At 52.1% G+C, this 12,417-nt stretch overlaps 1 protein-coding gene and 1 long non-coding RNA gene across 13 annotated transcripts in view; one reads left to right on the top strand and one right to left on the bottom strand.

Moving 5' to 3' along the window:
* LOC127915580 (isthmin-1-like) overlaps positions 1–12,417 on the bottom strand; it is a 67,688-nt gene that overhangs the window by 15,652 nt on the left and 39,619 nt on the right. The window contains 2 exon segments of the mRNA XM_052495827.1: positions 223–312; positions 8,389–8,532. Of these exon segments, the coding sequence (XP_052351787.1) occupies positions 223–312; positions 8,389–8,532 (234 nt within the window).
* Positions 9,230–12,369, top strand: LOC127915677 (uncharacterized). Of its 12 annotated transcripts, none has more exons than XR_008091636.1 (5): positions 9,230–9,846; positions 10,303–10,457; positions 10,550–10,921; positions 10,984–11,045; positions 12,231–12,261. It is a non-coding gene; the product is annotated as an uncharacterized LOC127915677 (long non-coding RNA). The 12 variants fall into 12 exon arrangements; XR_008091629.1 differs by lacking the exon at positions 12,231–12,261 and adding an exon at positions 11,914–12,052; XR_008091626.1 differs by lacking the exons at positions 10,984–11,045; positions 12,231–12,261 and adding exons at positions 11,570–11,662; positions 11,756–11,858 and having other exon boundaries at positions 10,550–10,952.

Below are 12,417 nucleotides of genomic sequence, written 5' to 3'. Positions count from 1 at the left end.
GACTGGGCCATAGAAATATATTGACTAGAACAGACATATCCTCACAAATCAATGGGCAGTCTGGGAGGACTGGGCCACTGTTTGAGGTCAATTCAGAAAGTAACCCTGACCTGGACATTCATGCTGAATAGAATCGCTGTTGCGTTTGACAGTGGAGGAAACCTGATGTTTAGATACATGAGGGGAAAATGACTAAAAAGACTACTGAAAGAAGAGTCTTACCGACACCAAAGAGCTCTGTGGCGTTGAACTCATCGGTTCCAGCCAGCAGACTGACCTCAGTGGCGGCCGTCTTGAAAGCATCTTCAATACCTTTAGACAGACACACGGTCAGTTAACGACGTAACAGGAAGTAAGATGTAAGCACAGTAAACACACCGTGTACTTCCTGCTTCCTGTTTCACACGCTGTGTACTTCCTGTTTCCTGTTTCACACCCCGTGTATTTCCTGTGTCACTCTGACCTCCTATAATACTGAAGTGATGTTAATTAAAAAAAAATCTACAGGTATTTATCATCCCTTTAAAAATCTACAGGTATTTATCATCCCTTTAAATATCTACAGGTATTTATCATCCCTTTAAATATCTACAGGTATTTATCATCCCTTTAAATATATACAGGTATTTATCATCCCTTTAAATATCTACAGATATTTATCATCCCTTTAAATATCTACAGATATTTATCATCCCTTTAAATATCTACAGATATTTATCATCCCTTTAAATATTTACAGGTATTTATCATCCCTTTAAATATCGACAGGTATTTACCATCCCTTTAAATATCTACAGGTATTTATCATCCCTTTAAATACATACAGGTATTTATCATCCCTTTAAATATCTACAGGTATTTATCATCCCTTTAAATATCTACAGGTATTTATCATCCCTTTAAATATATACAGGTATTTATCATCCCTTTAAATATCTACAGGTATTTATCATCCCTTTAAATATCTACAGATATTTATCATCCCTTTAAATATATACAGGTATTTATCATCCCTTTAAATATCTACAGGTATTTATCATCCCTTTAAAAATCTACAGGTATTTATCATCCCTTTAAATATCTACAGATATTTATCATCCCTTTAAATATTTACAGGTATTTATCATCCCTTTAAATATCGACAGGTATTTACCATCCCTTTAAATATCTACAGGTATTTATCATCCCTTTAAATACATACAGGTATTTATCATCCCTTTAAATATCTACAGGTATTGATCATCCCTTTAAATATCTACAGGTATTTATCATCCCTTTAAATATATACAGGTATTTATCATCCCTTTAAATATCTACAGGTATTTATCATCCCTTTAAATATCTACAGGTATTTATCATCCCTTTAAATATCTACAGGTATTTATCATCCCTTTAAATATCTACAGGTATTTATCATCCCTTTAAATATCTACAGGTATTTATCATCCCTTTAAATATCTACAGGTATTTATCATCCCTTTAAATATCTACAGGTATTTATCATCCCTTTAAATATATACAGGTATTTATCATCCCTTTAAATATATACAGGTATTTATCATCCCTTTAAATATATACAGGTATTTATCATCCCTTTAAATGTATACAGGTATTTATCATCCCTTTACATATCTACAGGTATATATCATCCCTTTAAATATCTACAGGTATTTATCATCCCTTTAAATATCTACAGGTATTTATGACCTGTAAAAATAAATGACAGTGATCATTTAAACATGTGACCTGGATCCAATGACACGAATAAAGAATAATAGGTTCAGAACACAGTCTGTCACACTGTCCTCACCTGGGCAGGTCAGCAAGCTGCCTCAATCAGGGGGTTCAGAACACAGCCTGTCACACTCTCCTCACCTGGGCAGGTCAGCAAGCTGCCTCAATCAGGGGGTTCAGAACACACAGCCTGTCACACTGTCCTCACCTGGGCAGGTCAGCAAGCTGCCTCAATCAGGGGGTTCAGAACACAGCCTGTCACACTGTCCTCACCTGGGCAGGTCAGCAAGCTGCCTCAATCAGGGGGTTCAGAACACACAGCCTGTCACACTGTCCTCACCTGGGCAGGTCAGCAAGCTGCCTCAATCAGGGGGTTCAGAACACACAGCCTGTCACACTGTCCTCACCTGGGCAGGTCAGCAAGCTGCCTCAATCAGGGGTTCAGAACACAGCCTGTCACACTGTCCTCACCTGGGCAGGTCAGCAAGCTGCCTCAATCAGGGGGTTCAGAACACAGCCTGTCACACTGTCCTCACCTGGGCAGGTCAGCAAGCTGCCTCAATCAGGGGGTTCAGAACACACAGTCTGTCACACTCTCCTCACCTGGGCAGGTCAGCAAGCTGCCTCAATCAGGGGGTTCAGAACACACAGTCTGTCACACTGTCCTCACCTGGGCAGGTCAGCAAGCTGCCTCAATCAGGGGGTTCAGAACACACAGCCTGTCACACTGTCCTCACCTGGGCAGGTCAGCAAGCTGCCTCAATCAGGGGGTTCAGAACACACAGCCTGTCACACTGTCCTCACCTGGGCAGGTCAGCAAGCTGCCTCAATCAGGGGGTTCAGAACACACAGCCTGTCACACTGTCCTCACCTGGGCAGGTCAGCAAGCTGCCTCAATCAGGGGGTTCAGAACACAGCCTGTCACACTGTCCTCACCTGGGCAGGTCAGCAAGCTGCCTCAATCAGGGGGTTCAGAACACAGTCTGTCACACTGTCCTCACCTGGGCAGGTCAGCAAGCTGCCTCAATCAGGGGGTGTAGAACACAGCCTGTGACACTGTCCTCACCTGGGCAGGTCAGCAAGCTGCCTCAATCAGGGGGTGTAGAACACACAGCCTGTCACACTGTCCTCACCTGGGCAGGTCAGCAAGCTGCCTCAATCAGGGGGTTCAGAACACAGCCTGTCACACTCTCCTCACCTGGGCAGGTCAGCAAGCTGCCTCAATCAGGGGGTTCAGAACACACAGCCTGTCACACTGTCCTCACCTGGGCAGGTCAGCAAGCTGCCTCAATCAGGGGGTTCAGAACACACAGTCTGTCACACTCTCCTCACCTGGGCAGGTCAGCAAGCTGCCTCAATCAGGGGGTTCAGAACACACAGTCTGTCACACTGTCCTCACCTGGGCAGGTCAGCAAGCTGCCTCAATCAGGGGGTTCAGAACACACAGCCTGTCACACTGTCCTCACCTGGGCAGGTCAGCAAGCTGCCTCAATCAGGGGGTTCAGAACACACAGCCTGTCACACTGTCCTCACCTGGGCAGGTCAGCAAGCTGCCTCAATCAGGGGGTTCAGAACACACAGCCTGTCACACTGTCCTCACCTGGGCAGGTCAGCAAGCTGCCTCAATCAGGGGGTTCAGAACACAGCCTGTCACACTGTCCTCACCTGGGCAGGTCAGCAAGCTGCCTCAATCAGGGGGTTCAGAACACAGCCTGTCACACTGTCCTCACCTGGGCAGGTCAGCAAGCTGCCTCAATCAGGGGGTTCAGAACACACAGCCTGTCACACTGTCCTCACCTGGGCAGGTCAGCAAGCTGCCTTAATCAGGGGGTTCAGAACACACAGCCTGTCACACTGTCCTCACCTGGGCAGGTCAGCAAGCTGCCTCAATCAGGGGGTTCAGAACACAGTCTGTCACACTGTCCTCACCTGGGCAGGTCAGCAAGCTGCCTCAATCAGGGGGTGTAGAACACAGCCTGTGACACTGTCCTCACCTGGGCAGGTCAGCAAGCTGCCTCAATCAGGGGGTGTAGAACACACAGCCTGTCACACTGTCCTCACCTGGGCAGGTCAGCAAGCTGCCTCAATCAGGGGGTTCAGAACACAGCCTGTCACACTCTCCTCACCTGGGCAGGTCAGCAAGCTGCCTCAATCAGGGGGTTCAGAACACACAGCCTGTCACACTGTCCTCACCTGGGCAGGTCAGCAAGCTGCCTCAATCAGGGGGTTCAGAACACAGCCTGTCACACTGTCCTCACCTGGGCAGGTCAGCAAGCTGCCTCAATCAGGGGTTCAGAACACACAGCCTGTCACACTGTCCTCACCTGGGCAGGTCAGCAAGCTGCCTCAATCAGGGGTTCAGAACACACAGCCTGTCACACTGTCCTCACCTGGGCAGGTCAGCAAGCTGCCTCAATCAGGGGTTCAGAACACAGCCTGTCACACTGTCCTCACCTGGGCAGGTCAGCAAGCTGCCTCAATCAGGGGTTCAGAACACAGCCTGTCACACTGTCCTCACCTGGGCAGGTCAGCAAGCTGCCTCAATCAGGGGTTCAGAACACACAGTCTGTCACACTCTCCTCACCTGGGCAGGTCAGCAAGCTGCCTCAATCAGGGGGTTCAGAACACACAGTCTGTCACACTGTCCTCACCTGGGCAGGTCAGCAAGCTGCCTCAATCAGGGGGTTCAGAACACACAGCCTGTCACACTGTCCTCACCTGGGCAGGTCAGCAAGCTGCCTCAATCAGGGGGTTCAGAACACACAGCCTGTCACACTGTCCTCACCTGGGCAGGTCAGCAAGCTGCCTCAATCAGGGGGTTCAGAACACACAGCCTGTCACACTGTCCTCACCTGGGCAGGTCAGCAAGCTGCCTCAATCAGGGGTTCAGAACACAGCCTGTCACACTGTCCTCACCTGGGCAGGTCAGCAAGCTGCCTCAATCAGGGGGTTCAGAACACAGCCTGTCACACTGTCCTCACCTGGGCAGGTCAGCAAGCTGCCTCAATCAGGGGTTCAGAACACACAGCCTGTCACACTGTCCTCACCTGGGCAGGTCAGCAAGCTGCCTTAATCAGGGGTTCAGAACACACAGCCTGTCACACTGTCCTCACCTGGGCAGGTCAGCAAGCTGCCTCAATCAGGGGGTTCAGAACACAGTCTGTCACACTGTCCTCACCTGGGCAGGTCAGCAAGCTGCCTCAATCAGGGGGTGTAGAACACAGCCTGTGACACTGTCCTCACCTGGGCAGGTCAGCAAGCTGCCTCAATCAGGGGGTGTAGAACACAGCCTGTGACACTGTCCTCACCTGGGCAGGTCAGCAAGCTGCCTCAATCAGGGGGTTCAGAACACAGCCTGTCACACTGTCCTCATCTGGGCAGGTCAGCAAGCTGCCTCAATCAGGGGGTTCAGAACACACAGCCTGTCACACTGTCCTCACCTGGGCAGGTCAGCAAGCTGCCTCAATCAGGGGGTTCAGAACACAGTCTGTCACACTGTCCTCACCTGGGCAGGTCAGCAAGCTGCCTCAATCAGGGGGTTCAGAACACAGCCTGTCACACTGTCCTCACCTGGGCAGGTCAGCAAGCTGCCTCAATCAGGGGGTTCAGAACACACAGCCTGTCACACTGTCCTCACCTGGGCAGGTCAGCAAGCTGCCTCAATCAGGGGGTTCAGAACACACAGCCTGTCACACTGTCCTCACCTGGGCAGGTCAGCAAGCTGCCTCAATCAGGGGGTTCAGAACACAGTCTGTCACACTCTCCTCACCTGGGCAGGTCAGCAAGCTGCCTCAATCAGGGGTTCAGAACACAGCCTGTGACACTGTCCTCACCTGGGCAGGTCAGCAAGCTGCCTCAATCAGGGGTTCAGAACACACAGCCTGTCACACTGTCCTCACCTGGGCAGGTCAGCAAGCTGCCTCAATCAGGGGTTCAGAACACACAGCCTGTCACACTGTCCTCACCTGGGCAGGTCAGCAAGCTGCCTCAATCAGGGTGTTCAGAACACACAGCCTGTCACACTGTCCTCACCTGGGCAGGTCAGCAAGCTGCCTCAATCAGGGGGTTCAGAACACACAGCCTGTCACACTGTCCTCACCTGGGCAGGTCAGCAAGCTGCCTCAATCAGGGGGTTCAGAACACAGTCTGTCACACTCTCCTCACCTGGGCAGGTCAGCAAGCTGCCTCAATCAGGAGTTCAGAACACACAGCCTGTCACACTGTCCTCACCTGGGCAGGTCAGCAAGCTGCCTCAATCAGGGGGTTCAGAACACAGTCTGTCACACTGTCCTCACCTGGGCAGGTCAGCAAGCTGCCTCAATCAGGGGTTCAGAACACAGCCTGTCACACTGTCCTCACCTGGGCAGGTCAGCAAGCTGCCTCAATCAGGGGTTCATAACACACAGCCTGTCACACTGTCCTCACCTGGGCAGGTCAGCAAGCTGCCTCAATCAGGGGGTTCAGAACACAGTCTGTCACACTGTCCTCACCTGGGCAGGTCAGCAAGCTGCCTCAATCAGGGGGTTCAGAACACACAGCCTGTCACACTGTCCTCACCTGGGCAGGTCAGCAAGCTGCCTCAATCAGGGGTTCAGAACACACAGCCTGTCACACTGTCCTCACCTGGGCAGGTCAGCAAGCTGCCTCAATCAGGGGGTTCAGAACACAGTCTGTCACACTCTCCTCACCTGGGCAGGTCAGCAAGCTGCCTCAATCAGGGAGTTCAGAACACACAGCCTGTCACACTGTCCTCACCTGGGCAGGTCAGCAAGCTGCCTCAATCAGGGGGTTCAGAACACAGTCTGTCACACTGTCCTCACCTGGGCAGGTCAGCAAGCTGCCTCAATCAGGGGGTTCAGAACACAGCCTGTCACACTGTCCTCACCTGGGCAGGTCAGCAAGCTGCCTCAATCAGGGGGTTCAGAACACAGCCTGTCACACTGTCCTCACCTGGGCAGGTCAGCAAGCTGCCTCAATCAGGGGGTTCAGAACACAGCCTGTCACACTGTCCTCATCTGGGCAGGTCAGCAAGCTGCCTCAATCAGGGGGTTCAGAACACACAGCCTGTCACACTGTCCTCACCTGGGCAGGTCAGCAAGCTGCCTCAATCAGGGGGTGTAGAACACACAGCCTGTCACACTGTCCTCACCTGGGCAGGTCAGCAAGCTGCCTCAATCAGGGGGTTCAGAACACAGCCTGTCACACTGTCCTCACCTGGGCAGGTCAGCAAGCTGCCTCAATCAGGGGGTTCAGAACACAGCCTGTCACACTGTCCTCACCTGGGCAGGTCAGCAAGCTGCCTCAATCAGGGGTTCAGAACACAGCCTGTCACACTGTCCTCATCTGGGCAGGTCAGCAAGCTGCCTCAATCAGGGGTTCAGAACACACAGCCTGTCACACTGTCCTCACCTGGGCAGGTCAGCAAGCTGCCTCAATCAGGGGTGTAGAACACACAGCCTGTCACACTGTCCTCACCTGGGCAGGTCAGCAAGCTGCCTCAATCAGGGGTTCAGAACACAGTCTGTCACACTGTCCTCACCTGGGCAGGTCAGCAAGCTGCCTCAATCAGGGGTTCAGAACACACAGCCTGTCACACTGTCCTCACCTGGGCAGGTCAGCAAGCTGCCTCAATCAGGGGTTCAGAACACACAGCCTGTCACACTGTCCTCACCTGGGCAGGTCAGCAAGCTGCCTCAATCAGGGGTTCAGAACACAGTCTGTCACACTGTCCTCACCTGGGCAGGTCAGCAAGCTGCCTCAATCAGGGGTTCAGAACACAGCCTGTCACACTGTCCTCACCTGGGCAGGTCAGCAAGCTGCCTCAATCAGGGGTTCAGAACACAGTCTGTCACACTGTCCTCACCTGGGCAGGTCAGCAAGCTGCCTCAATCAGGGGTTCAGAACACAGCCTGTCACACTGTCCTCACCTGGGCAGGTCAGCAAGCTGCCTCAATCAGGGGGTTCAGAACACACAGCCTGTCACACTGTCCTCACCTGGGCAGGTCAGCAAGCTGCCTTAATCAGGGGTTCAGAACACACAGCCTGTCACACTGTCCTCACCTGGGCAGGTCAGCAAGCTGCCTCAATCAGGGGGTTCAGAACACAGTCTGTCACACTGTCCTCACCTGGGCAGGTCAGCAAGCTGCCTCAATCAGGGGGTTCAGAACACAGCCTGTCACACTGTCCTCACCTGGGCAGGTAGCAAGCTGCCTCAATCAGGGGGTTCAGAACACAGCCTGTCACACTGTCCTCACCTGGGCAGGTCAGCAAGCTGCCTCAATCAGGGGGTTCAGAACACACAGCCTGTCACACTGTCCTCACCTGGGCAGGTCAGCAAGCTGCCTTAATCAGGGGGTTCAGAACACAGTCTGTCAGGCTCTCCTCACCTGGGCAGGTCAGCAAGCTGCCTCAATCAGGGGGTTCAGAACACACAGCCTGTCACACTGTCCTCACCTGGGCAGGTCAGCAAGCTGCGTCAATCAGGGGGTGTAGAACACACAGCCTGTCACACTGTCCTCACCTGGGCAGGTCAGCAAGCTGCCTCAATCAGGGGGTTCAGAACACACAGCCTGTCACACTGTCCTCACCTGGGCAGGTCAGCAAGCTGCCTCAATCAGGGGGTGTAGAACACACAGCCTGTCACACTGTCCTCACCTGGGCAGGATGGCATGTCACAGGTGCGCGACTCAGTGGCAGTGCAGGCATAACCACATGACTTGGTCCTCTTCTGGTTCCCGTTCTTACAGGTTACACTGCATGGAGACCAGTTACTCCAGTCACCCTCTCCATCTATATAGTCTGGAGAGGAGCGCGAGAGAGAGGGAGAGAGAGAGAGAGAGAGAGAGAGAGAGAGAGAGAGAGAGAGATCAACATCAACAGAAAGTGTGACTTTACAGTGAAATGCTTAATTATTGATTACTTACTAGCCGTTTCCTAACAATGCAGTGAAAAAGTATGAAAATTAACAAATAAATGAAAAGAAAATACAATACCACAATACATAACAAAAAAGAGGCTATATAGAAGTAGTACAGGTACTCAGTGTCCTGGGGTACGAGGTAGTAATGAGTCAGTGTCCTGGGGTACGAGGTAGTAATGAGTCGGTGTCCTGGGGTACGAGGTAGTAATGAGTCAGTGTCCTGGGGTACGAGGTAGTAATGAGTCAGTGTACTGGGGTACGAGGTAGTAATGAGTCGGTGTCCTGGGGTACGAGGTAGTAATGAGTCAGTGTCCTGGGGTACGAGGTAGTAATGAGTCAGTGTCCTGGGGTACGAGGTAGTAATGAGTCAGTGTACTGGGGTACGAGGTAGTAATGAGTCAGTGTCCTGGGGTACGAGGTAGTAATGAGTCAGTGTCCTGGGGTACGAGGTAGTAATGAGTCAGTGTACTGGGGTACGAGGTAGTAATGAGTCAGTGTCCTGGGGTACGAGGTAGTAGTGAGTCAGTGTCCTGGGGTATGAGGTAGTAATGAGTCGGTGTCCTGGGGTATGAGGTAGTAATGAGTCAGTGTCCTGGGGTACGAGGTAGTAGTGAGTCAGTGTCCTGGGGTACGAGGTAGTAGTGAGTCAGTGTCCTGGGGTACGAGGTAGTAATGAGTCGCTGTCCTGGGGTACGAGGTAGTAGTGAGTCAGTGTCCTGGGGTACGAGGTAGTAATGAGTCAGTGTCCTGGGGTACGAGGTAGTAATGAGTCAGTGTCCTGGGGTACGAGGTAGTAATGAGTCAGTGTCCTGGGGTACGAGGTAGTAATGAGTCAGTGTCCTGGGGTACGAGGTAGTAGTGAGTCAGTGTCCTGGGGTACGAGGTAGTAATGAGTCGGTGTCCTGGGGTACGAGGTAGTAATGAGTCAGTGTCCTGGGGTACGAGGTAGTAATGAGTCAGTGTACTGGGGTACGAGGTAGTAATGAGTCAGTGTCCTGGGGTACGAGGTAGTAATGAGTCAGTGTACTGGGGTACGAGGTAGTAATGAGTCAGTGTCCTGGGGTACGAGGTAGTAATGAGTCAGTGTCCTGGGGTACGAGGTAGTAGTGAGTCAGTGTCCTGGGGTACGAGGTAGTAATGAGTCAGTGTACTGGGGTACGAGGTAGTAATGAGTCAGTGTCCTGGGGTACGAGGTAGTAGTGAGTCAGTGTCCTGGGGTACGAGGTAGTAATGAGTCAGTGTCCTGGGGTACGAGGTAGTAATGAGTCAGTGTCCTGGGGTACGAGGTAGTAATGAGTCAGTGTCCTGGGGTACGAGGTAGTAATGAGTCAGTGTCCTGGGGTACGAGGTAGTAGTGAGTCAGTGTCCTGGGGTACGAGGTAGTAATGAGTCGCTGTCCTGGGTACGAGGTAGTAATGAGTCAGTGTCCTGGGGTACGAGGTAGTAATGAGTCGCTGTCCTGGGGTACGAGGTAGTAATGAGTCGGTGTCCTGGGGTACGAGGTAGTAATGAGTCAGTGTCCTGGGGTACGAGGTAGTAATGAGTCAGTGTCCTGGGGTACGAGGTAGTAATGAGTCAGTGTCCTGGGGTACGAGGTAGTAATGAGTCAGTGTCCTGGGGTACGAGGTAGTAATGAGTCAGTGTCCGAGGTAGTAATGAGTCAGTGTCCTGGGGTACGAGGTAGTAATGAGTCAGTGTCCTGGGGTACGAGGTAGTAGTGAGTCAGTGTCCTGGGGTACGAGGTAGTAATGAGTCGGTGTCCTGGGCTACGAGGTAGTAATGAGTCAGTGTCCTGGGGTACGAGGTAGTAATGAGTCGGTGTCCTGGGGTACGAGGTAGTAATGAGTCAGTGTCCTGGGTACGAGGTAGTAATGAGTCAGTGTCCTGGGGTACGAGGTAGTAATGAGTCAGTGTACTGGGGTACGAGGTAGTAATGAGTCAGTGTACTGGGGTACGAGGTAGTAATGAGTCGGTGTCCTGGGGTACGAGGTAGTAATGAGTCGGTGTCCTGGGGTACGAGGTAGTAATGAGTCAGTGTCCTGGGGTACGAGGTAGTAATGAGTCACTGTCCTGGGGTACGAGGTAGTAGTGAGTCAGTGTCCTGGGGTACGAGGTAGTAATGAGTCAGTGTCCTGGGGTACGAGGTAGTAGTGAGTCAGTGTCCTGGGGTACGAGGTAGTAGTGAGTCAGTGTCCTGGGGTACGAGGTAGTAATGAGTCAGTGTCCTGGGGTACGAGGTAGTAATGAGTCGGTGTCCTGGGGTACGAGGTAGTAATGAGTCGGTGTCCTGGGGTACGAGGTAGTAATGAGTCGGTGTGCTGGGGTACGAGGTAGTAGTGAGTCGGTGTCCTGGGGTACGAGGTAGTAATGAGTCAGTGTCCTGGGGTACGAGGTAGTAGTGAGTCAGTGTCCTGGGGTACGAGGTAGTAATGAGTCAGTGTCCTGGGGTACGAGGTAGTAGTGAGTCAGTGTCCTGGGGTACGAGGTAGTAATGAGTCGGTGTCCTGGGGTACGAGGTAGTAGTGAGTCAGTGTCCTGGGGTACGAGGTAGTAATGAGTCGGTGTGCTGGGGTACGAGGTAGTAATGAGTCAGTGTCCTGGGGTACGAGGTAGTAATGAGGAGTCCTGGGGTACGAGGTAGTAATGAGTCAGTGTCCTGGGGTACGAGGTAGTAATGAGTCGGTGTCCTGGGGTACGAGGTAGTAATGAGTCGGTGTCCTGGGGTACGAGGTAGTAATGAGTCAGTGTCCTGGGGTACGAGGTAGTAATGAGTCAGTGTCCTGGGGTACGAGGTAGTAATGAGTCGGTGTCCTGGGGTACGAGGTAGTAATGAGTCGGTGTCCTGGGGTACGAGGTAGTAATGAGTCAGTGTCCTGGGGTACGAGGTAGTAATGAGTCGGTGTCCTGGGGTACGAGGTAGTAATGAGTCAGTGTCCTGGGGTACGAGGTAGTAATGAGTCAGTGTCCTGGGGTACGAGGTAGTAATGAGTCGGTGTCCTGGGGTACGAGGTAGTAATGAGTCAGTGTCCTGGGGTACGAGGTAGTAATGAGTCAGTGTCCTGGGGTACGAGGTAGTAATGAGTCAGTGTCCTGGGGTACGAGGTAGTAATGAGTCGGTGTCCTGGGGTACGAGGTAGTAATGAGTCAGTGTCCTGGGGTACGAGGTAGTAATGAGTCAGTGTCCTGGGGTACGAGGTAGTAATGAGTCAGTGTCCTGGGGTACGTCGAGGTAGTAATGAGTCAGTGTCCTGGGGTACGAGGTAGTAATGAGTCAGTGTCCTGGGGTACGAGGTAGTAATGAGTCAGTGTACTGGGGTACGAGGTAGTAGTGAGTCAGTGTCCTGGGGTACGAGGTAGTAATGAGTCGGTGTCCTGGGGTACGAGGTAGTAGTGAGTCGCTGTCCTGGGGTACGAAGGTGTCCTGGGTAGTGAGTCAGTGTCCTGGGGTACGAGGTAGAAATGAGTCGCTGTCCTGGGGTACGAGGTAGTAATGAGTCGGTGTCCTGGGGTACGAGGTAGTAGTGAGTCAGTGTCCTGGGGTACGAGGTAGTAATGAGTCAGTGTCCTGGGGTACGAGGTAGTAATGAGTCAGTGTCCTGGGGTACGAGGTAGTAATGAGTCAGTGTACTGGGGTACGAGGTAGTAGTGAGTCAGTGTCCTGGGGTAACGAGGTAGTAGTGAGTCAGTGTCCTGGGGTACGAGGTAGTAATGAGTCGGTGTCCTGGGGTACGAGGTAGTAAGGTAATGAGTCAGTGTACTGGGGT

The sequence above is a fragment of the Oncorhynchus keta genome, chromosome 3 (assembly GCF_023373465.1).
Source record: "Oncorhynchus keta strain PuntledgeMale-10-30-2019 chromosome 3, Oket_V2, whole genome shotgun sequence".
NCBI lineage: Eukaryota > Metazoa > Chordata > Actinopteri > Salmoniformes > Salmonidae > Oncorhynchus > Oncorhynchus keta.
The sequence above is the reverse complement of the archived record's forward strand: the minus strand, read 5'-3'. Positions and strand labels throughout refer to the sequence as shown.